The 26,145-nt window shown below is 37.1% G+C and overlaps 1 protein-coding gene, 1 non-coding gene and 1 pseudogene across 6 annotated transcripts in view; all 3 read right to left on the bottom strand.

The window, feature by feature from the left end:
- Nucleotides 1–26,145, bottom strand: part of ATRN (attractin) — a 172,299-nt gene that overhangs the window by 62,377 nt on the left and 83,777 nt on the right. For all 5 annotated transcript variants that reach the window (XM_016139006.2, XM_036229603.1, XM_016138745.2 and 2 more), the window contains exons 7-15: nucleotides 19,312–19,402; nucleotides 18,171–18,414; nucleotides 17,226–17,409; nucleotides 16,082–16,236; nucleotides 13,505–13,589; nucleotides 6,966–7,186; nucleotides 4,847–4,968; nucleotides 3,870–4,008; nucleotides 2,083–2,273 (exon numbers count right to left, since the gene is read on the bottom strand). In XM_016139006.2, the coding sequence (XP_015994492.2) occupies nucleotides 2,083–2,273; nucleotides 3,870–4,008; nucleotides 4,847–4,968; nucleotides 6,966–7,186; nucleotides 13,505–13,589; nucleotides 16,082–16,236; nucleotides 17,226–17,409; nucleotides 18,171–18,414; nucleotides 19,312–19,402 (1,432 nt within the window). The remainder of the gene's footprint in view (nucleotides 1–2,082; nucleotides 2,274–3,869; nucleotides 4,009–4,846; nucleotides 4,969–6,965; nucleotides 7,187–13,504; nucleotides 13,590–16,081; nucleotides 16,237–17,225; nucleotides 17,410–18,170; nucleotides 18,415–19,311; nucleotides 19,403–26,145) is intronic.
- LOC118610507 lies at nucleotides 19,870–19,988 on the bottom strand (annotated as a pseudogene).
- Nucleotides 21,286–21,414, bottom strand: LOC118610192. Its single transcript, XR_004953844.1, has one exon. It is a non-coding gene; the product is annotated as a small nucleolar RNA SNORA11 (small nucleolar RNA).

The raw sequence follows: 26,145 nt of genomic DNA, 5'->3' as shown, positions 1-26,145 counted from the left end.
TTTAGCTGGGGGGCACTGGCTGGTACTGGCTGGCACTGAATGTCATAGAAAATAATAGGACAGTAAACCCCTCGGAAAGTCTGTCTCCTGCTCTACTAAAATTTCCTACCAATTGCATTAAAAAAATAAAAAGTAAAAAACATTAAAAAATAATAAAAGTACAAAGTTCAGCTCAGAAATGAAAGCGATTCCTAATTTTGGCAGTTACAAAACAAAATATATGATGTATTTCCATTTTTGAGAGGAAAAAATATGCATGCCTATTAAAAGACTGAAAAGAAATGAACACACCCAAAAGCGGTTATTTTTAGTTGTAATAAGTAATACTTATTTTAACGTTAGTATTTTCTAAATTTCCTTTTAATGTGTTTTTTTTTAAGTTAAGAATTAATGTTTTTTAAAAGTCCTTCAAAAACTCTCTTCTCTTTGCTTTCAAAGCAATTAGCATTGTAGATAAGGCCTCTCTCGGGATTTGGCCTTGATCCCTCATTAGGTCCGGTTATAGAAATTCTCTTCCACCTAGCCTGCAGCCAGTCATGCATCCTTACCTGCAGCTTATCCTTCTACCAAAATACAGAGAGCCCTTCCATTTTCACTTTCTCAGCTCACTCCTTCTCACCTCTGGGGGTTACCTCTTTCTGGCTATTAGCTAGCCTCTCTGCCCTAATGGCTAAGTTGGGTGCTCTTTCTTGTTTATCCATGTAAGCCTGGGCTCCAAGTCTAGACTGATATCTGTGTTTCTTTAGTTGTCTCTCACTGTCAGTCTTATCACAAGATTGTGAATTCCTGTTATAAAAAAGGTAGTTCCAGATCAGACTACTCAGAACCCTCTGGAGCTACAAAATCTGAGGAAGAGAAAAGAGGGACCAGAAGATAAGACATCTATGGCCAACTGGGATAGCTGAGCCCTTCTAACCAGCCATTCTTTCAGACACATGGAATTGGGAGTTACTGGTAACTAGCAAAGTTATAAGCCACCAATTTTCTGAGTGAGTGACTGTAGGTAAGACCAGATGACAGTCAAAGACAGAATGCTGGGAGAGACTTATATTTCAGGTGAGGCCAAGAGAAACAAACAACATGACAGTTTCCAATGGAGGTTATACAATTTAAAAAAGTTCAAAATATAAAATATCAAATGTGGCCACAGTGTACCCCAAGGCAACCACATTCATAAGGTATTACTAATGTGTGGGTGCCCATAACATGCCAAAGTTGCACTGGCAAAAAAAGACTAACTGGAGAAAGGTAAAATACAGGGCACCTCCTACTAGTCGCAGAATGGCCCTCTTGGTGGTATCCAGAGACTACACTCCATGTCCTCACCTGAAGAAGTCTGTACCCAAGGAAGTGCTGCCCATCCTCCTCCTGCCTAACTAGAAAAGCATTCCCCTGAACTGCTCCGTACCAAAGCCAGCGCTATTAAAAGAGCTTTGTCCTGTGAGTACCTACTTAATTGAGGGTAGGACCACAATCTAGAACTTTGGACTTAAAAGGATCAAATGAAATTGTAGAATGTCAACTACAAACCACCTGAGAGCAATGGGCAGATATGAAACGACTTAGGGTCTTTCTGTGCTCAAAGGCTTAATAAGTACCCTCACCGGGGGCTGGCCAGGCCTTAAAAAGACCCAATAGGATGTACATGTCTCAGGGTGATAACTATTAAATTATATTACACACTAATAATGCTGGAGATCTGAGAGACTCAGGTGGCTTAACTCAACCTAGTTAATTTGAAGGGACACCACCCTCGCCCCACAGCAGAACCTAGGAATAAAATGGATATGAAATTATCTACTGATGTCGCAAGGATGTGTATATGTACACATGTTACTATTCGATGCACATGTAAGTATTCAAATATCTTATAATTTAATAGATATGACCAATAAAAATAAAATGTTAAAAATCTTAAGGAAAAAAAGCGTTAAAAGAAGAGAATCTGACAGTGCAGGTCCACTGTCTATTACACTGCACAAACGTTCCTCCTCTGGTCAAGCACGTCACAGGTGAACTGTATTCATGCCCTCAGTAGAAAGGTGGATACTAGAAATTTAGGTTCTGAGGATTTTAACTCACCATGCTCTGAGATGATTGCATTATTCGCAGCTGCTTAAGGACAAATTCTACCTTCTTCGGGGATGTAAGAGAAGCCAAAAAGGCATTGTGGTTCCTACAGGACAATTTAGCGTTGTCATAATTCTCCTTGGCAGTAGTAATTTTCAAACATGAGTTTACAACCAAATGCCAGCCAATGCCACAGATATTTTCTTTTATAAAGAAGAGAGGGAGAGAAAAAGTTTTAGAAATTACACAAAACGATCATACTACCAGTTCGTATTACTAAAAACCTAATTTTTTTTTGTGATTTGAGTTCCACGTACTTGATGTGGTTGTGGTGAGGGCATCAGATACATTATTAAGCACTAAATTCAGAATATAAGAACTTTAAAAATGTCTATCAGTTATATTCTCTGAATCTCAACAAACATATTCTGTTGAAAGACCTCTGTCCTATGACTACCTACTTAATTGAAGGTAGGACTTTGGACTCAAAAAGATCGTCATGTGTCTTACAGAAAAACACCTGCTTTGTGCCAGTGTTAGAATTTATAAACCTCCTTTTGAAGAACAATTAGGAAAGGTGGGCATAAAACTGCAAGAAGGGAAATGAGTTGGTAAATGAAAAAGTCTACAGTCTTCAAAAGTTGCACTGTTTCATATCAAGTGGAAGGTAAAATCAAGTGCACAAATCATCCCAAAAGGGAGATGGAAAGATCCTCTTAGGGGAAAAAAACTCAAAGTCATATGGCTACAGCATACAAAGTAACCCTTTAATTTGTTACTGTCATCACCCTGAACCCACCCAAAGAACTGCACAGAAACTGTGAATTCTTCCTAGAAGCCAGTGAATGTGCAAAGCAACTTCACCAGAACCAAAGTACTCTGGAGACACCATCAACAAGGTTCACTAACAGTCAGTGAGATAAATGAAAGATATCACGGGACAGGGATCATTTACGAGCAGATAAAGACTTGCTTCTCAAAGTGTGGCAACAGTGTCACAGCTTTTTCAAATGTAGATTCTAGGTCTCACCAAGATTTGTACCAGAATCTGACTTCTAGCAAGATCTTCAGGTACTCTACTGTGCATTAAAATTTGAGATGCCATGAGATAAAGAACAAGAAGCCCACTCATGCAAGCTGAATCAAGTATTCCCAGAGGACATTCGACATGGGCCTATGGAGCATAACTTCCCTGCACACGCCTCGGATGTTACATGGAGCCACAGAAGCCCTCCTTCCTGGACATCTCAAGTGAGCAAATATATCACAGAGTTTCAGTCATGGCTTGTTGGACTCAGACCCTCTAACTCATCATCCCAAACCTCAGAAATGCCATAAATTGATGTGTTTGGGGCTGAAAATCACCCCAGGAAGTGATGCTGACACAGGAATCTCTCCTCTCCTTGTCAGAAGGTGCTGACAATCTAACCCCAGTGGTCAATAAGAAGTACTCTTCACAAAGTGCCCAGCAGATTGGCTGCTGAGACTGCTGCATTCTATTCTCAAGTTTCCACAGCAGAGTGGGGTGAGGACAACGGAGTAGGCTCAATGAAATGGAGCCAAGCTGTCATTCAACTGTCCAGAACAGATGATGCTTCACTTTATTTCAAAGGACAGTAAGAACAAATACTTAAGAACTATATTTTTGTTTTAGAAAGTAACAACCACAGAGTGGTATGGAGGATGACTGGATGACATGAGCTTCTCCCCACCACTGGATTTGATCTAGGCTGCACAGTACTAGTGGCATGAGTGTGAAGTCTCTGGACCCACACACAAGATGCCCCTGCAAGGCCTACCGGGTAGGGCGATGCACTCCTGATTCCGGGGCTCCCACTGGCAGTTCTGGTCCAGGGCACAGCTCCTGCAGCTGGTCTTCTTGTTACAGTAGTACATGGGGTTATCCTTGGGGCAATTCCCATACCTGGAAATGGAGATCTAGAACACAGTGGACAAAAGCTTTTCTCTTACATCCACAGAGAGAAGTCACGATGAAGACAAAATCTAACTGAGGAAGCAAACTGCAAACAGACAAATAAACAAATAAGATGCAGATAAAGAAGCGCTGCAGTGGACACATTGTAGTAAATGTTGTGTTCAAGGACACACCTTCACCTGGCAAGGAACAGTGCATTCTTAAACACCATGCTTCAACCTGCTCATCTGTAAGGTGAGGATATTGAACATAAGGCTCTTCAAATGCCTCCCAAACAGGCTAACAGTTTTATATTTTATGAACTGTTTACAGATTGACAGAGAATGTCTTATAAACTGTCGTAAACTATAAAGCTGAGTCATCATCTTTTTTGCCTTATAATCTTAATAAAAAATTATAAATGGTGAGCATTAATTATGCCAAGCCAAAATATAAAACAGGGAGATTTTACAAAATGTAGTATTTTCACAATTCAGAGTGGCAACTACTTTCAATCAAGTCCTAATTTGTTTCCAAGACCTTGCACAGGTTACAAGCTTCATCATTACAAGCCTTACACCAAGGATCTAGTACTTAGTGATAGCCAGGCCTAGGGAGTACCAGTCTTTCCTTCTTCTAAAACACCATATGTCAATCCTGTAGCAAAAGGGATCTCTGGAATTAGGACATATAGAGCAACCCTTCCTAAAAGAAAACCTAAGCAATGATAAAATCCAAATCTACACTGGAGGTTTTAAAAATAACTCTGGGACAGTATTTATATCATACACACTATAATCTACACCCAATCCCATTCACGAGTTTTCCATCCTCTGAAATCTTTGAGAAATGGCCCCTCACCTGTCCTTCCGTGCAGCTGTGGTTTCTAGGGACACAGTGGTCATTGCACCAGTGGCAGTCATTGGTGTTGGCTGTGCAGCTGTAACAATCTGTGTGCTGGTCACATCTGTCATGGTCGAGAGCTATGAAGAGAAAAAAGTCAACAACTGTGACACCTTCTCCTCAGAGAAGTCACAGACCGTTACAGCTACTACTTAGCACAATCTGAGACTAAGTGTTAAAAAAATGTAACAAGGGTTGAGAAGTAAACTGAGGAATGCAATGTACAGGAAAATATATTGGTGTGTTCAGGTTAAAATAGTATTTAGCAATAAGTAAACAATCTCAAGAAACGTTATTCTGTACCCACTCACCCAACGAAAGTACAGAGAAAGTGAAAAACGAAAATAATTTAATTTAACAACAAGATATAATGAAAGCAGGCCTGGTTCTTTAAACAGTTTTCTTCGCAAGAAAAAAATCAACTAGCAATAGAATGAATGCCAAGAGCTTCCCAAATAAAGTAAGATAGAAGACTAAACCATTCCTCCCAGCTAGAAATGCTAGGCTGATCTGGGTATAGGAAGTAGGTAACACCAGAGAACCACAAAGGAGACACTAGACTGAGCTGCATTTTATGCACCTATATGTAAATCCAAGAGTACAAGTTTGAGAACTTCTGGGCTACTATAGACCTGCTGCATCTCCTATCGAATCTAAACAGGTCATGGTCGGCAACGAAAGAGAGGCTGTACAACCATATTGCCTAGTCTGTTGAATCACTTGTGAACATGGCATATGATGGAAACCATGGATAAGAAAAGGCAGGGCCCGCTCTCACAAAGACCCTAGCTGCCTATTCCTTAGGTAGCTCTTCCTGCCCTGGTCACTAGCCCAAGGACTGTGCCCAAACAGAAAGCAGAGTAAAACAGGGAGGTGATATCTGAGATGAGTTAACAGCAAATGGGTTCATCCTGAATCATCTAAGGTAAGTGAATATTATTTCCTATAAACCTGCATATTTAATTTGAATTTATAAAATTTGGTTAAAAATAACTATTTTACTGATGTTATCCCTTTTAGGAGACAGTGACTAATCCTATTGGGTTCTAGTCATCTCAGTTCTCCAGCACTGACCAGCCCGCCAAGGAACCTGGAAGGTTGCCTGGGTGTTTTTACTGAGGACTTATGTCCAGCTTAAGAGTAAAAGCTGCCTCTATCCACCTTAACTCTCATGGTAACTACTATGCCAACCCTAATGGTTAAGAAATTCAGTCAACATACTTTAAATTAATTAAAGTAAACAAGTATTTTACAGAGACATTTTCCTTACTTTTAAAGGGCTTTCTCACATATTACATCTATGTATTGCACTGTGCTGTATGTCAGAGCAAAACGGTAAGAAGTGAAGTAGATAAGCTGAAGAAAGCTTGGAAAATATAAGGGGTGGTTCTGGAAGCAAGGACCAGTCAGTGCTCATCCGCAGCAACTGTCTGTTTTGCTCTCATTGCTGTGCCCAATTAGAGAAGCTAGAAAAGAATAGTTCTTTGCAAAGACAGCAACTCTACCTCTATCCACAAGAACAATCTAATCCCACATAGCTTTTCTAGGCTGACCCTCTTAATCTCATTCGTAAAGTCAGAACCACATAATGCAATATAGTAGCTATTAGTAACATGTAGTTTTTAATTTAAATTAATTAAAATCTAAAATTCAGTTCTTCAGTCACACCACCCTCATTCCAAGTGTTTTATAGCCACATGTGGCTAGTAGCTACCCTATTAGGACAGTGCAGATATAAAACACTTCCATCATTACATGCACGAAAGAATCATTGGACTGCATTGCCTCAAACTAACTGCAGCCAGGTTCTGGAGTTGGTTTACCAAGTCTATGCAATGCCAAGGACGTATCTGTCTCCATGATCCACAGGAAGCTCTGAAGCCAGATACCATGCCCCCATTCATTGTAAAGATGCTTACAAACCAATTTTCAAACACCTATAAAGCCTCTGCATAAGTTATGACTGAGTAATTACAGATAATAAAAATGAAAATTAAAAAGTGTATATATGCTAGTTTATATATATTCAAGTAAAATGAGATCTCTAATTGAATTTTAAGAAGAGGAAAAAACATACTTCTTTTGGCAAAACATTCTGACTTTAACGTTTCTTCTTGTGTTTCAGTTGCCAACTCCCAGGAGATACACTGAGATGACTCAGTGTCCCACACACATCGGATGCCAGGTCCCGCTGCTAGACAAGCAGCTTTACTCTGGTGTGCTTCGCACCGTTCTGAGGTGAATACCAGGATGTCACTGAGGAGGAGACTATTGAAACCACCAAATACATACATGGTGCTAAAAAAAAAAAAAAAAAAAAAAAGAGAGAGAGAGCATTTTACTGAAACCTTAATAAACAAAGGCATGATACACATAGTCTTCATACAAATCTTACTTATCAAAAGTCCTGTAAGAAATTATTTTTCAAGATCTCAGAAAGCATTCTTATACCCTTCCTTCCCAAATTCCAACCTTTCATCCTGGCCTGTCCTACCCAGAATAGTTCCAATAATCCACCTCCTCTTTACAGAACTATATTAAAAAGTTCTCATGATAACCTGATTGAGGACTTTTAACCTGATTGAGGACTTTTAACCAAGATTCCCTGGAATATTTTAGTGTCAGGATAAGCTAACGTCTTTTAAAATGAACCATAATTCTGCATCTACATGTTTTTAACATGTTTTTAAATATTAAAAATAAATATGTACAATTTTAAAAGCATAGATAAAGCCTAATTAAAACCATGTAATGACAACATAAACCAATAAGAAACAGATAAAAGTGCACATGCAAATTTAGTAAACAGTTAAAGTAGCATCTTGTTAGTAGTAAAAGATGGACTTTCCAATAAGTGGTATCAAGATTAGTAAATAAACATATGAAAAAGATAAAATTGAATTCATTTTTCATTCTCTACATCAGGATAAATTTCTATTGAATCAGAGAATCACTTGAAAAAAAAAATGAAACTATACATACACTACACAGAAGGAAAAAAATTCCCCATGACTTAAAATCCAGAAGGTAATAAAAAAAATACTGAAAAAAATTGATTATATAAAGACTTTTGCATAGAAAATAATGCTATAAGTAAAAGAAAAATGATAAACTGTGAAAAATTATTTACAAACTATGTTATAAAAAAGAAAGATTCGTAATAGAGAGAGAGCTTCAGCCAGTTTTTAAGGGAAAAATGGAAATGACCTCAAGCATATGAAAAGATGATTAACCTCAATCATAAGAGAAATGCAAATTAAAATTACACTGAAGTACTATTTCTCACCTAAAAACAAAAGTTTGACAATATATGGACAGGTGAGGTAGAAAAACAAGTACTGTCATACACAGCTGCTGGGCATACAAATGGTACAGCCTTTACAGGGGAATTTGGTAATATCTAACAAAGCTATGTAACTGTCTTTTGAAACTGAAATCGCATTTCCAGAAGTCCATCACAAAGATATAATAGCAAAAGTACAAGAAGAAGTAGGCCATTCACAAAAGTGTTGATGATAACAGCAAAGACACAAACAACCCAAAATGTTCATCAATTAAGTAATGTGATGTATAAACTATGATACATCCACACACGAAATAGTAGTAGATTTAAAAAGGAATGAGGAAGACTTCCACATACTGCAATGGAGTAATCTCCAGGATATACTATTATGTGAAAAAAAAAAGGAGATGCAGAGAAAAGTATATGTAGAGTGTACAACCATTTATATATTGAGGGAAGAGGAAGCTCAAGCACACACACAAATTCATTTTTCTCTTAAAAAGAAAACAACAACAAAGGCCTAAAAACAATGAACTCAGCAGCACTGAACATGACTAGTATTTATATTGGGGTATCTAACAACTATTCTCTCTCCCACCCCTCAAAAAAACTAGGAATCTTCAGAGCAAAATCTAATTTCATGTCTGGAACAAGAAATGCTCATGGTGTGCTTGGAAGATCTTGGCATGCTGGAAAGAAAGGAAGACTACAGTGGTATCAAGAAGACTCAATAGCTAGAATGAAAAGGTGCTGGCTGGCAAAAATTGGGAAATGTTTGAATTTAATAAGAATAAAATAAAAACTATAATGGATTGAAAATGCATCAAATATTTTTAAATCCATGAGTTCATAATGATACACAACCACTTCCCCAAAAAGAAACTTCATTTCTCATTTTTGGAGAATGCTAAGAAATCAGTTTATCATGTTAAAAATTGGTAAAGGGAGGGAATCAACATTATGATGTGATCCCCAAAACATAGAAGTGAATGTAATCGAGCTAATCTGCAAGAAGTTCAGGAGAGCAATAATCAAAGTTCAGTGTGCAATAATCAAAATCTAGACTATAGGAAACTTTACAGGACAAACAACCAGTTTCTTTAACAAATAAGGGGGGGGGGAAATGCTGGGGTAACAAACTTAAAAACATTTCAAGAAACTGTAATTTTTGGACCTTATTTGGATAATTTGAACAAATTTAATTTTTTAAAATTATGAGGCAATCGGGAAATTTGAACACTGAGTGATATGAAATTTGAACATTGAGTGATATGAAAGAATTACTATTCACTTTTAAAAGGGGACAATTGTATTGTGGTTGTGTTTTTCAAAAAGTCTTATCTTTAGAAGATACCTAGTCAATCCTCATTATTTATAGATTCTGTATTTACAAATATGCCCACTTGCTAAAATTTATTTCTAATTTCAAAATCAATACTTGCAGGGGATTCATAGTCATTTGCAGACATGTGCATGCACAGAAAATTGGAGTTGCTCAATATGCATATTCCCAGCTGAGGTCAACAAGGTGACATTCCGTCTTCTTGTTTTAGTTCTCGTATTATAAACAAGTGTCCTTTTTATGGTTTATATTTTTGTGCTTTATGTTGGTAATTTTGCTATTTTAAATGACCTCTAAGTGTAATGGCGAAGTGCTGTCTAGTATTACTATAATAGAGAAAATATGTGTCTGATAAACTTCAGGTATGAATTATAGTGCTGATGATATGAGTTCAATGTGAATGAATCAACTATATATATATTAAATAAGGTGTCTTTAAACAGAAACACACATTAAACAAGATTATAAATTGTTTAGTTAATGAAAATGTTGTGACCAGAGGCTTGTAGGAACCTAAGCTTGTATTCCTTCTAGGAGCAATATAATTCAATATTCCCTAATTCAGTGTTTGTGGTGACTTTATAGAATACAACTATAATACAAATATTGAGACTCAACTATATTCTGATGAAATTATATGCCAGAGAGCTGCTTCAAAATAATCTGTAGTGGGTTAGGGTTTCAAATTTCCATAATAAAGAGTTTTAACTTCCTTTGGGGAAAAACCCCACAGTACATGATTTATCTGCATTTTGCCTAAATCTCTTTTTTATTTCAAAACTACATTAAATTTCTAGCACTAATATTAAAATTGGGTCTATTATCTTTTACATATTAACATGTACTAATGAGTTTAATTTGTTTTTAGTCTAAGGGTAAAAAAAAAAATCTTAATGTGATCATTCATAGTATCTGTCTCTAAAAAGAACAAAATCCAAACCACCCTATCCACTTACTTATTCAGTCAGAAATATCTATTTAGCATGTACTACATACAAAAAATCTCTGGTGTCTGTCCCTTTAGCCTGGAAAATCGGCTGAAAGCTCAGCTCCCTCAAATGCATGAGGACACTCCCACAGGCTGAAGCAGTTCAATTTAACTTTGAACTCTATCTTAGTTTCTGCACATATCTGACTTATTCCATTTGGCACAATTACCCTCTAGGTCCATTGTGCAATGTCTTTTTCCATTCCTTTACATTTAGTTTGTGTGTGTCTTTCAATCTGAAGTGAGTCTCTTGTAGGCAGCATATGTAAGAGTCTTGTTTTCTTATCCATTCAGCCATCCTATCTTTTGATTGAAGCACTTAATTATTTTTCATTTGAAGTACTTGTAGTTACTGCCATTCTTTGTTCATATTTTTGATACATATTTTTTCTTCTTAAATAAGCCCCTCTAACATTTCCTGTAATACTGGCTTGGTGGTGATAAACTCCTTTAGCTTTTTCTTGTCTGGGAAGCTCTTTATCTGTCCTTTGATTTGAAATTATGGCTTTGCTGGATAAAATAACCTAGGTTGTAGATCCTGGTTTTTCATCACTTTGAATATTTTGTGCCAAGCCCTTCTGGACTGCAGTTTCTTTTGAGAAATCAGCTGCCAGTCTTATGAGAGCTCCCTTGTAGGTAACTAAGTGCTTTTCTCTTGATGTTTTTAAGACTCTCTCTTTGTATTTAACCTTTGGCATTTTAATTATGATGTGTCTTGGTGTGGGCCTCTTTGAGTTCACTTTGATTGAACTCTCTGAGCTGGGGTTTTATGCCTATTTTCTTCATCAGGTTAGGGAAGTTTTCTATCATTATTTCTTCAAATAGGTTTTCAACTTCTTGTTTTCTTTCTTCTCCTTTTGGTACCCCTATGACGCAAATCTTGTCCCATGGGCTTCTTAAATTATCTTCACTTTTTTAAAAATTCTTTTTTCTTGTTGCTGTTCTGATTGGGTGTCCTCTGTTATCCCATCCTCTATATTAGTGATTCGAACCTCCTCTTCATCCACTCTGTTGATTCCCTTCTAACATACTCTTCAGTTCTCACTAGGTTCATCTACTCTTCCCCTAAGTTCATTAAGCATCCTCATAACCAGTGTTTTGAACTCTGCACCTATTAGATTGTTTGACTCCACTTTGTTTAGATCTTTTTCTGGAGCTCTGTTTTGTACTTTCATGTGGAACATGCTTCTTTGTGTTTCCACTTTGGCTGCCTCCCTGTGTCTGTTTCTATATTCTAGGTAAAGCCCCTAAGTCTTCCCCTCTTAGTAGTGTGGCTTTGTGTAGAAGTACTGTGGGGCCCAGTGGCACAGTCCTGAGAGGGGTCTAGCTACAAGCCAAGTTTAGCCCTAGCCTGTGCCCCACCAGTGCCACCTGAAAAGTCAGCAAGCAATCTGTAGATGGCTGCTGTGCTTATAGTTGCCTCAAGAGGCCACTCCAGAAACCAAAGCTGGCTGTACCCAGTGCGGAGCTTGGAGTTGCTCAACAAGGGGCACAGGGCACACTGGAGACACCACTGCATGAGGCTTGGGCAGGGCTGCAAGCTGGGAGGGATGGAGTTTCAGGGAACCCTCTGGGTGGAGTGATCTCTGTTATCCGGTCTGATGACAGCACAGCTATGGCAGTGCCTACATCTGCACACTGGGAAGGCTCAAAAAAGGAATAATGACCACCAGCACTTCTGCCCAAGAGAAAGCTTCCCCTCTGGCCTTCGCCTCAAAGTTCAACGATTCAGTGTCCCACCACCATACGTCCCTGGTGACCCCTGAGCAGCCACCCAAGTGCTGTAGCTCAGAGTGAGTGAGTCCGTCAATGCGAGAGTCCAGTCATGGTCATGGTCTCTTTAAGAGGAATGTTTGCACCTGCCAGCTGCAGCTGCCGTAGCCTCTGTCATCGCCCTGCGTCATCGCCCCCTCCTACTGTTCCAAAGTGGTTTCTTATTTCTCTCTCTAGTTGTAGGGCTTCTCTTCATCCAGATCCTTGGTGTCTCTGCTTGTTGTTTGCTCTGTGGTTTCATCACAATTTTGGTGTGTTCGCAGGAGCAGATGTACAAAGCCTCTACCCTCTATGCCATCTTGACTGGTCCTCCCTATCCTTGTGGTTTTTGAGGGAGGTAGGGAGAAGAGTGGGCTGTGAGGCATTGAGACTGCCGTAGCTGCAGCTGTTCCTTTCAGTTACTGCTCCAAGTCTCTTTGCAGGACTGCGCTTACCCTTGCATAGCTGAAGTATGACCACATTAACTCAGAATCACCGAGAACGCCAACTTTACTAGGAGCATGATAGAGCTTATTTGATTTAAGCAACAAATTAACTAGTTGAATCCAAACTGCTTAATGTGATACTAAGTAAGGCAATAGTTGTGAGGTTAAAAATTAAACCTGGTGTTCATTTTTTGGTTATTGAAATGTGTCAGTTTTCAGATATAGTAACAAATACTCAGAGCGCCACAAAATCTTTGTGCTTTAGTTAGTCCTCTGTTGATTTAAGGGAAATTGAGACACATTGAAAATGAATCACTTGATACCTCATTGTGGGTTAGTACCAATCTTCCTGGCAAATCGTGGGATCTCAGAGTTGGAAGAGATCCTTGAAATTATCTGTTCCAAACTCCCACTTAAGGTAAGGTATCCCATTTAAACATGTTCAGGTACAACTACAAGAAACTTGACAACCTAAGTAGTACAAACAATAGCAAACAGCAGAGGCCATAAAGACAGTAACTGCACATAACTTCTGGTGTCCCACACATTCAGACAACACCAAACAGCATGCTCCTGCATTCTAACAAAACCACATCAACAAACAAGGAATTAGAGGTAATTCAAATTCAAATCAAATATTTTAAATATAAATCAGGAAATTCATACCTATGTAGTTCTATGAAAAACTAACAGGATGAGGAAATTCTGTGAATAAAATGTTAGGTCCAATTCTACTTCTTCAGATTTAACTTCATTTTCATTTTAAACACAAGAGAAAAGAAGCAAGCATTTCTTCTCCAATTACCTGTTGTATAAGACTGCTGAATGACCAAATCTGTTGACATCATGGTGGAGATCAGGTCTGGGAAGCACTGACCAGCGGTCACAAGCTAGGAGCAAGAAAAACACGATTCAGAAGGAATTGCCATTCATAATCAATAGGAACTGGCATTTTCTTTGGAAAGAAGACTGCAACAAATATAAACATATAAAATGTGTCTCTTGCTTTTCTTAGTCACGCCATTATTTCTAAGGTAAAATGCAGCAGTAGCAGCAGCAGCGGCAGAGTGGCAGGGCATGGGAAAAAGGCAGGACTACATGGCAATTCAAATTAGTGAATGCATCCAACGCCCTTAACACCCACACCACTCACTCTGGTGCTTATCCATTTTACCCGCTAGAATGTTTTTTAAATTAAGAAAATTAGACATTTGTCAAAGCTTATGGACGTAAAACATGTGGCTTTTATAATTATTTTTCACTCTATATTAACTTGCCCAAACGATAGCTAAAACAGGAAAATACAGGCAGAAAACTAAAACTAAAAAAAAAAAAAAATTCGGGTCCTTCTCACTGTCTCTTTCACTCCCTGCCTTTGAGAGGAGACCACCTTATCCGTGGAATGTTATTGTTTTTCTAATAAACTTTCCTTTTGACTCAAATAATAATAAAAAAAAATTCAAATTTATCTCATTTTTTAAAAGTCCTTTCCTAGATCCCCTAGATCTACTAATTTTCCTTTGCTCTGATCCACACTAGCAACTTCTCCTCTGGACCTTAATACTATCTGGTGCTGCTAAACCTCGCAAACCTCACACTCAACATCTCCAAGATACTTGGACATCCACACTCACCAAGTAAAAGTTCTTTCACTTGATCCTTTATTCAGCACGCCCAAGGAGGCACTCGACTTATACCTTTTCTTTCCTTCACAGATAAGTTTTCCCTTTTAAATTAAAAGTCAACGTTTACTGTGTATATTACATTCTTTTTCAGCCTCCTGTAATCAGGATTACTCCTCCATGTCTACAGAGTGGTAAACGACTTCTTTGTTGCCAAATGTAAAAGACTCATCAGTCCTTATTTCAATCCCTCTGTAGCCATTGTTAACTGCCCCTCAAAGGTAATCATTCCTGCCTCACTTTCCTCCTACTCCTCTGACATGCTTTCACTGTCTCCATTCTCTTCTTTATCCCTCTGGCTCTTTGCTCACCCCCGACAACACATGCTCCTTACAAAATTCTAGCCCCTCCTGGGACTTCCCACTGATCTCTGCATTGCTCCATCCCACAGTCATCTCCAGCTAAACATGCCCCCAAACTCAACTTATTCACCTCCTCCCAGACCCTGTCCCTTTCTTCCTGTTTCTGGCCTTGGTAGAAAGCACTATCTACCATTGTCGCCACAGATACCTGGGAATAAAGATGCTTTCATAGCTCTCAAAACACAACCTGGACAATCTTTGAGTTCCTGGTAGTTCTCAAACCCATCTATCTCTTTATCCTCAGTGCCACTTCCACAGCCTTGTTTCAAATCCTGCCCCTTTCCAAAGCCTCACCACAATGCCACAAAGAGATCTTCCTAAAACACAAATACAACTCTGTCGCCTCTTCTGTAAGATCCTTCAAAAAGCCCAAACTCCTCAGCATGATATAACAGATCCCTCAAGATCTGACCAGTCTGATAGTTGCTTGGTTCTCTAGTTCCACATGAAGCCACCCTTCCCAACGTACCGCTAAGATACAGCCCAACCTGACTATTCACAGGTCCCAAGTAAGCTGGCATGGTCTTTTTCCACCTCTGTGTCTCTGCACATGGGATTCCTTCACTAGAGATGTCCTACCTGACTTCCCAGTGGTCCTCAGGGCCTGGTATGAATAGTCCCTTCTCAAGAAGGCTGTCCCTGACCATAACCCTTACCCCCATGAGTTAAGGGGTTTTCATAGGTACTCTCAATACATTCATCTAAGAGCAGGAAACACCCTGAATTGCAAATACATTGTCTGCTCAGTTCTCTGCCTCCTCCACTGGAAGGCCATTTTACAATCCTCAACGTAGAAGCTCAGTGGCTGGCACAAAAATGAACATCTGATAATATTTATACAACAGAATGGCTAGCATTTGTTTTATATGAACAAATACTGCCCTCTTCTGGTCAAATATATTACCACACCAAAAATTTTAAATGAATGTGAAATCAGTTTCTAGGGAATGAGATAAAAGCTACACACTTAAACCAACAACACAATAATGGTGGGCAACAACTACATGGCACTACTATGTAAAACATTTGTAACAGGAGAGTCCAGTTATCCCAATTCATCCTTAAAAATTAACATGGAACAAATTAAAGGAGTGACTTTGAAAAGAATTTCTAATATAGAAGGAATGCTGTTTAAGAAGTGTAAAAACTAACATTAAAAAATACCATTCAGACCTCTTTCAAATGACCTGACAATTTAAAAAGTATTTCTTTTCCGTTTTTTTTTTTTTTTTTTAAATGGCCTGACCATTTTTAACTAGTGATATCTTTAGTTTCCTTTAAAATGTTACTTAGAGACGAAAGAGAGTCTGGAAGATAAAGTGGCTTTGGAAAACTTACCAATGTCATAAGCCATGAAATCTGAAGAAAAACATTTGGCACCATGGCTCATGGATGTGTCATTGTGTGTGTTTCCTCCAAACACCAGCATAGTGCCACTCACTATGACAGCTGTGTGTAAGTAACGGAAAAATCGGCTGTCCTTAAGAATGGTCCTTTTGAGTTTATTTAAAAATAATAAACAGAAGGTTAGTTTTTTAGAATATGTATCACCTATTTGTTAATGCAAACATAACTATTTTCTTATTTTTAAATCCAAATGTGCAAATACTTCTGGATTTTTCCCTATTATACAAATAACTTTCTTAACAACAAGTAAACATGTAAAATCTTAAAGACCTATGAGAATTTTGACAAAATATATTAAGAGCCTTAAAAATGTTCATGCCTATGAACCTATAATTCCAGTTCCTGGGTAGAAATTATATCAAATATAGACTAGAAACCAAAACTTCCAATTGTTCAGGTTCAGTACACTCACATAATAGTGTTAAACAGCCAGGAAAAATGACACATCTAATGGCAGAATAGAATGTAAAATGGTACCCAAGCATGGTCTCTATTATGGAGAGAAATATGAAAAGAAGAAAAACCATTGCTTAATAATTACATTATTTCATAACTCAAATTTGCTTTGCATTCATTACAATGAGCATATTTTATATAGACCAATATATAGTTCAGAGTGAGGAGAGCACTAATCTTTTAGGTACTGAGACCATCTCTGTTTGATAATTTCATGGAATGATGCCAATAACTGACACCTTTAGTCATCAAGAAAAGGTTAAAAAATGGATATATTCTACTTAATTGCAACAGTGTACATAAACTGAAGCTATGTAGAATAATTTACTCCTTAGATTCTGAAGTTAAAATTTTACAGTGGTCCTGAGTGTATGAAAATTGAAAACCAGACAAAAATATCAAGCATTTTCTAATCAACCTACTACAAAAACAATATAATGCAACAAAGTAAACACTAGCTACTGTATTACCTTCTGCCTACTTCCCAATTTCTCTATTTTCAATGCTAAAAAGAATTATCTGCTAGGCCTAAAAACAAAAATACAGCACAGTATTTTGCCAGCAACTGCCAGAATTCATACCTTTAAAGTAAAAGCTCAAGAAAAAAAAAAAAACTCACCACATCTGGGTGTCCACATCGTATCTGTAGAGATCATCTGCGAGCCGGTATTTATTAGCACTGAAAGCCTTGTAGCCTCCATGAACATATAGGGCTCTGGTCCTGTGGTCAAAGACACTGCTATGGCCATAGCCTCCCTGGACAAGGGCACCCTGGGTATGTATTATACTCCATGTGTTCTTATCTGAAAAGGGAAAACAGTTAAAGGCAAATGTTGCAGGCTCTTCCTCTCTAATACTTAACATTACCAAATAACTTAGGATAAAAGAAGAGATTTCAGGAGACTTGATATGTAAAATTTCCTTTTACCTTTTTATTTTTAAAGGAAGGCCACATAAAACTTATAATGAAGCAAGGTGGTCAAATTTCAATCTGTTAAATGTTTTGATGTTCTAATATGCCACATAGGAAAAGAATTACACTAAATTTTAAAAGACTCGATTCTCCTCAACTGAATACTTAATTCTCCATGATCTTTACTGAACAATACACAGATGTGCTTCATTGGCCTACTTTCTCAAAATATCAATTATAGCTGGTACTCACTCCTACTTCACAACAACAGATATAATAAAATTTAGCCAAAAGAAAGATTACATTGGAAGGGGAAATCACACTCCCCTAAACCAGCCTCCAAAGGGCTATCCAAATACCTTTTTTCTTCAAAATATATTTAAATCATGTTTGTTTGTTGGTTGATTTTATTTTCCACACCTAAAGCATATAGTGCATCTTTGGCTTCTTGACAAATTGATAGTAACAAATATATATTACATAGCAGCATCAATAATCTGAATGTCACTAGTAATACATCAATGTTAGCTGCATTTAAAGATAAAGTACTGGGTCTAGGTTAGGTTGACTCTTGTTAAGTAGACATAATAATAGGGTATGGGTTTAAAATTTGACATTCAAAAGAATCCACTAGAATAGAAATATACCTACCCAAGTCATATTCCTGTACATTGCTTATATATCCATAGAGAGGGCAGTGACCAAAGATGACCAGCATGACTACTCGGCCAGTTTTCAATGTGACAATGTGTGCCGAGTGCCCAACCACTGCATACTGCTCCTTTGCTTTAGGGGTCAGCAAGACCCATGATTCATTATGAATATGAAACACTCTCAACTCATTGGTCACATTCCCTGTTGAATCAATTTTTCCTCCATACATGTAAATTTTATCCTAGGGAAAAAAATGTGAACAAAATTCTAAAAAACATCAAAAGGATCAAATCTGAGAACAGAAAAGGAGTAGTTCAAAACCTTAATATTATTCTTAGTTTAAAAAGTGTTAATAAAATGCACCTTTCAGTGAATTACTAGAAAAAGAATGGCAAAAAGAACAAAATAAAATAAATCGTATTATATCATATATCTCTAACATTTTGCTACTTTTCTTGGATTTCCTCATACAAGATCTTTCATGGTAATAAAATGACTTGGAAAAATAGTTGAAAAGGTCCCTCATCCTACCATAAACCACAAAAATAAAAATGATTGTTGTTCAGTTATATTGCAATGTGGCTACTCTTGGTTAACATAAACACTAATCTACTCTATATTAATTTTTAACCACTTAATACTACAATTGTAATACCCCAGTACAATTTGAATTCATTAAAATCTCTTGGGTTAAATTAGCTTCGACTTTAATTACCACTTGTATGTTAGCCAATTATATACACCCTACAAAGACAGAAAGTTTTCCCCTAATTAAAAACCAATACAGAAGTTAAAACCATAGACAAAAAGTATAATGGTGCTTGCGAAGGACTAGGGGAAGGAAGAAATAAGGACTTAGTGTAGTGGGCATAGAGTCACAGTTTTATGAGATAAAGAGTTACAGAGATAGATGGTGGTGATGTTTGCACAACATTATGAATATATTTAATACTGCTGAACTATAATATACACTTAAAAATGGTTAAGACAGTAAATTTTATTTGATGTGGATTTTACCACAATCAAAAAGATTAGGAAAAAAAAAAACAACACTAAATAGCTTTTCTACTACATAATAGGATAAAGTCACCATAGAAAAGTGGAGGTTCTAGGTAAGTACAGAGTGGAGACATTTTACCTTGTATAATGCTAAAGAATGGCCATATCTAACAACCACATTGTTCACAGAACGGTTCAGTGCAAGCCACTCCCTAGAAGCAAGGTCATACCTGCAAAAAGACCAAAAAACAAACAAACAAAAAAATCATATTTTCACTCAAATGATAAAACTGAGTATCTCACACTGTTTTATTTATGTTATAATCCAGTTTGGAGATGTTCATTATATCTGCCATGCATATGGGAAGGCACCTGGGCAGATGAACCTAACATATGACCCACTGTGCATACGAGATCAGGAAGGGGGACTGGGCTACACAGCCCAGGGATGAGAAAGATATAAATCTACTGAAAGTTTCTAACGGTTCCTGAAAACCCTGTTCTATACTCAGTCTAAATCACTAAGGTTTCACTATACACAAGGAACTTAAGCTTTTAGTACTGTTAACTTTTCATTCATTTAATTGGGTGAAATTGAAGCTGGGTACTGAGAAAGGTGATAACTAAAAGAAAATTGCTAACTTTCCCTTTGCTTTATTTAATTGATTTTATTTGTTTGTTTGTTTGTTTATTTATTTGCCTGCAGCACCTCGTCTTCCTAGGTGGTCTCCCATCTAAGTACTAACCAGGCCTGACCCTGCTTAGCTTCTGAGATCAGACGGGATTGGACTTGTTCAGGGTAGTATGTCCATAGACCTATTTAATTCATTTTTAAAGCCATATTTTTAAGAAGGCTAGAATACCATTATACCATTTTAACTATATTATGAATACATTTTATAAAAATAAATGCCAAAAAGAAAATAATTTACACTCTTACATTGTAGCTTAATCACATTCAGTATCTTAGAATATTCACTTTTAGTTTTTCTTTGAGGAAAAGATCACTCTATTGTCCTCATTAAAATCTAAACACACATTATGAAGAAGGTAACCAATGCAAAAATATGAAGAGCTAAAATCTTTTAAAATGATCCCACATTTTATCACCAAAAAATGAATCTCATTAAGTAAACATCATTTCAGACATTTTTCTATGCATATATACAGAGAGAAGAACAGATTGACACTATATATAAAGGGGATCATAGGTATATAATTTTTTTATATAATTTAATGGAAAAAATCAAAGGGAATCCAATGTTAAACTTTAAATGTTTATTTTCTATAAGTTCCATGAATAATACAAGTTTTTAATTATGAAAAATCTTGTGCCAATAAGATGTAAGTTTACCACAACAGCAATAAAGGAAACAAATATTAATTAACAGAAAATGGATTAATAAATTATACTATATTTACATAATAATTACACGAAGTGAAAAATAAACTCAAGCAACCCATTATCAACATATATCTTAAAATAAGGAAAAGCTAAAAAAGCGAACTACAGAATATTATTTTTATAAAGGTTAAAAACAGAAAATTCATTAATTCTAATATATGTTCATATATATTAAAAGTGTGAAAATATGCATGTGGACAAATGACACCGAAAAAATCAGGATATTATCTCTGAGGTTTTAGAAGGCCAGGCAAGGGTCTTCAACTTTATCAGCAATGTTTTATTCCTAACCTGGGTGGTAAATGCATTAGTATTCATTATTCTCTAAACTTTTCCCTTGGTCTTAATATTTTATACATGCTGTGAAACAAATTTAACAAAATTATGACTTTTATTAAATACAAATAGCATATAGGTTAATACCAGCTATTATTTTATGTATTATTTGAATATTCTACGTTCTAAAAAAATACATGAAAAATTTTGAGGTCAAATTCATTTTAGTTTATAAATTATAATTTTGGACAGATCTACTCAGTTTCTGCTTCGAAAGTTGAAAACCTTAGCACTCATATTTCCTCCCACTTCTCCCAATTTTTGTTATATAATTTTTACATAGTCCAGATTTGTAACATTCACATTCCATTCTATAACTATAATTTCATAGTTATTTAGTACAGGATCTATAGTTTTTCTTTTTTCTTTTCCATGTAGGGGGCATAATGTCACAGGAAGGTCATAGTACCCTACCACCTGTGAGGACTAAACCCATATTCCTGTTGGATGTGTTGTAAACAGAGAAGCCATTCTTCAGACTCCCTGCTCTGATCACACCCTCGGGTCTTTATTTTAGATGAATCAACAGCCTCACAGTCCCCTTACAACAACTTCTACTTAAGTCTTTGATTCTTAATTGGTTGGGTCTCACTGTCTAGTAGCCTTTTTCTAGCTGAACTCATATGTACTCCTTTCTCTAAATTCTGTTGTGTTTAAGAACAGCATCTTCTTGCTAGCTTTACAGCTGAATGACCCCTTGGCCGGGTATAATATTCTTGAACCATCCTTTCTTCCCTTCAGAATGCTGCAGATGCTGCTCCCTTGAATGCTGGTATTGAACGATGATATGGAGAAGTCTGAAGCCAGTCTGCTTTTTTTTCCCTTTTATAGGTTTTGCTTTTCTGCTTGGAAGCATGAAGAAGTCTCAATCATTCTTATTCTTTCTGCACCATACCTTCTTTTCCCCTTCCCTCTCTCTCTCCCTCTCTCTTTCTCTCTCTATATCTATCTTTATTTTAAAACCCACAATATTGTACTGTACTTAAGCTTAAAATAACTTAAATCCTCCCAGGAAAACTGACTGCATACCACTGCAACACTTTTGTGGAATTCTAACTATGTATGGAAGGTGTTTCCTGAGAAGGACTACTGTGGCTTCTGAAAACACATTTACACCTAGTATTCAAGCCAGAGGCCCGTCTCTGCAAGCTTGAAAGAAACGGAGGAAGCAAAGAAACAAGGCTCCAAATGATCCAATCTACATCTCTTTCAAGTGACACAGGGTGTATCCAATCTGTATCCTCCTCAGTCAACATATCGGCCAAATAGCTTGTCAAAGGACAATAAGGAGACTGGCAGGTCTCCATAAATTGGCTAAGATATAATGCCAAAGGATTCATAGGTTGTCATTCTTTTCACAACACAGAGAAGCAAACGCAATACAAAATCAATAGTAATGCAATAAAATATAAGAAATTCCAAGCAGAAAATCAATGCTCCTTCTAGAAGCTGAGTCCAAGATAACGGAATATTGTGCAGTTCTAAGACCTTGACAAGGAGATGTGCAAAGACGAAGTCTGGGAATTCTGAAAAAGGGGTCTTCCACAGAGCTGCAGCCATCGCTCTCACAAACTCCTCCTGGACGGCTGTTAACACAATGACCATGATGCCACCCACAGTGGCCTGGGATTCCAATCATAGCAACTAGCCATCCAAGACCATAGCAAAGGCTCTGCAGAGATTGTACAAGACCCTAGCCAGCAGGAGGTACAGAACTATCTGAGACTTCCCAGTTAATAATTTGTCCTTTATCCTAAAAGTTAAGTAACTTAATAATACAGGTCTTATTGAATGACTATAAAATTTTCCTGAAATATCTTGTGCTACTCCGATCCTTTTGTTCTCTGTGTTAGGTTCTTTTCTTCAGGGATAGCAATTATCTTTATTTGGATCTTCTGTCTTCCATGTATTTTTTGCTTTTTTCTTAATTAACTATATTCACTGGATTTGTGTCCATTAAGCTGTCAGTAATTCAATTTTCATTCTAGTTTTTGTTGTATATATATTTGTATTTCTTTAGGTGTGTAATCATTTCATCTCATTCTGTTATTACTTTCTTGCCTTTCAGCTCATTTTCCTAAATTCAAATTCTCATTAAGTTGATCTATAGTACAAAGAAGTTGGAAGGAACTTTGAATTTATTTTTTCTCTTGTCAGCTTTTACATGTTGTGTTCGTTCTTTCTTCCTCTTTTTTTTCATCATAGAATATTTCCATTAGTAACAATGTCACTTCTTTCACCTTGCTTGTGGTTAGACACTGTTCTCTACATATTTTATTTGCAATGTGTGGGTGATTTCATAATTCTTTTCCACTACTTTTAAGACAAGTTTTTCTTTCCACCCTAATACAAGTGTGAGGGCTGATATTTTCTATTCTATCCACTTTCCTGAAGTCTGAGGAAATGCTGGGGCTCAGGCCTATTGGAATACATTACCCAGAATCTTCTCTCCTCTGAGATTTTGTGTAAGTGTCCTACACACCAGTGTTCAAAGCACATCCTCCCCACCCCAAATAGAAGCCCTGACTTTTGGGCAGTCAGATATTTGATAAAATTCTCCACCCTCCGACCCCTTTCATCTGATCCCCCCCAGCAACTATTTCTCCTACTCTTCAGTTAAAAGAGTGAAAAGGCAATGATACCACTCAGTTTGCTTCTTTCCAGATTTGGGGCTACTGAGAACTCTCAGAATCTCACCAAATGGTTTCTGCAGGGCAGAGAAAGGGTTGATCTTGCTCTTCCTGTGAGTCTGTTTTAAAGTTTACTGGATTATTATCCTTTCCTTATTTGGTTCCCTGTTGCTCAATTTCTTCCTATTTTTAAAAACCTTTTAGAAAACTCTTTTGTTCAAGGGAAGAAAATTCAGTGATGAAGTTTCAACTAGAAATCTTAACGTGGAAGACAAAGACCATTTGTTTTGCAAGAGGACCCTTGGGTGCTATAAAATTGGAACTGCTTTATAATGTAAATTAAAAGTTTTGGGTTAACAAGGTTGTGGAGGAAAGAGAGTAAGAGCAAATCTTGAAATATGCTTATATGTGTATAGATAATGGTAAATTTTATTTTATTTAAGTTCCAGAAATATTTCTTCTAAAAGGAGTCACTACATTTACTTTTCATGAGTTGGTAAAAATTTCTTTGAAACTATATTAATATTTACATGACATACATAAAGCTACAAACATGTTTTGATCAAGTACAAGTGGAAAAAAATGTTAGTCTATAAAACAAATGTGGCTCATGAGGTATACCAAATAAGCAGGTGACATTAATATTTCCAGGAACAAGTATTTGGGAAAAAAATAAACACAGTTGACCTTTGAACAACACAGGTTTGAAGTGCCGAGGTCCACTCATAAGCACATTTTTTTTCAGCTGACCACAGTTCATTTGACCTGTGCGGTTCCACTGACCAGTGTAGTTCAAATCCATATTGTTCAAGAGTCAACTTGAAGGTTGGGAATCCATGCATGAAGAGGGCCAACTGTAGTTATATGGGGATTTTTGACTGCATGGGAGGTCAGCCTCTAACCTTCATGTTGTTCATGGGTCAACCATAATTTATTTACTCTCCCATTCATTTGATAAATACTTATACATGTTCTATGAGCTAAGGTCTGACCTGAGCCAACAAGGTCTTTAATCTTGGAGAACTTATAGTAGAAAACGCGGAAAATGAACAAGCACAACAATGGACACAGATAGAATAAAGAATTTTTAACACTGCTCTAAAGAAATGAAAACTATCAAAAAAGACTGAATGGTCAGAAAAGATCTCTCTGTGGACTATTAAACTGAGACTTAAAGGGTGATAAAACATTGGCCCTGAGGAGCAACAGCAGGAACACTCTAGGCGGAGGGAACTGCAAGCTCAAAGGCGCTAAAAATTAGGATGCACATGGTAAATTTCAGGTCAAGAAAGAAGGCTAGGAGGATAGGAGTACAGTGGATGAAGGCAGGAAGGGAACAAACTGAGTCTGGAAAGGTAAGCAGTAGTCAGATCATGTACGCCCATTAAGTCCAATGGAAAGCCACTCATGGGTTTTAAAAAGGTAATAAATGCCATGGTTCATACTTTAAAAACATCATCCTAGTTAATATTTAGAAACTAGATTAAGAGAAATGAAAGGAAATAGCCTTGATAGGTATCTACTACTGAAGCCTAGGTGAGAGATAATGGCAGGCTGGTCATTGAGAGAAAAGAATGAATATACCATCAACTTGGTGACAGCTTGATATGAGATTATAATATGAGAAGGTGAAGGAGAGGAAATATCAAAATGACTCCTAGATTTCCTGCTTTGAGAGAGAAAGATGATGCCAGGTGCAAGGGTAAAATTACATACATGGTATAACATATGACTTTCATAATATCTACCAAAACAGTGGAAGGAACATCACCTTTACATCTTTAGTTTTACCTTTACTTCTCAGGGTTGCAGCATTAGAAGTAGTGAAAAGTGGGATAGATTTTAAAGGCAGAACTAACAAGATTCATTGATATATTGTGGCAGACAGATAGTAGGGCGGTCCTCATGATCCCTGTCTCCTGATGTTCATACCCATGTATAGTACCCTCCCCTTAAGTATGTACTTCTAACCAAAAGAATATGGCAGAGACGATGAGAGGTCATTTCTGTGATATCCATCCTGCTAGCAGACTCAATCTTGAGACTCTCCTTGTGGACTTATGAAGTTAAAAGTCATTTGGGAGAAGCTCAAGTTATAAGGAACTGTGGATAGCCTCTAGGAGTTGAGGGTGGCCTCTAGTCAACTGCCAGCAAGAAGCAGAGGCCACTGTCCTACAACTACCAAGAAATGGAGTGTGCCAACAATCTGAGTAAAATTGGAAGTAGATTCTTCACCAGTTGAACCTCTAGAGAAGAACACAGGCCAGGTGACACTCTAATTGCAGAAGACCCAGGTAAGCTGTGCCTAGACTCTTGACCAGCAGAAACTATGAAGTGATTAATTTGTACTGTTTTAAGTGTGTGGTATTTTGTTGTGCAGCAAGAGGTAACTAATACATATGCTGATATAAGGTGTGAAAAAACAACAAGTCAAGCATGACTCTAAAATTTTTGGCTTAAGCAAACAGAAGGCTGGAGTGGTCATAAACTGAGGGACATACGGGTTAAAATCAGTCTTGAAGGAAAGATGTTTTGGACACAATGAGTTTAAGGTGTCTATCAGATGGCCAAAAGATTGAGATGTCAAATAAAGAGGTGCAAA

The sequence above is a fragment of the Rousettus aegyptiacus genome, unplaced genomic scaffold (genome assembly GCF_014176215.1).
Source record: "Rousettus aegyptiacus isolate mRouAeg1 unplaced genomic scaffold, mRouAeg1.p scaffold_m13_p_12, whole genome shotgun sequence".
NCBI lineage: Eukaryota > Metazoa > Chordata > Mammalia > Chiroptera > Pteropodidae > Rousettus > Rousettus aegyptiacus.
This window is presented reverse-complemented; position numbering and strand designations above follow the sequence as displayed.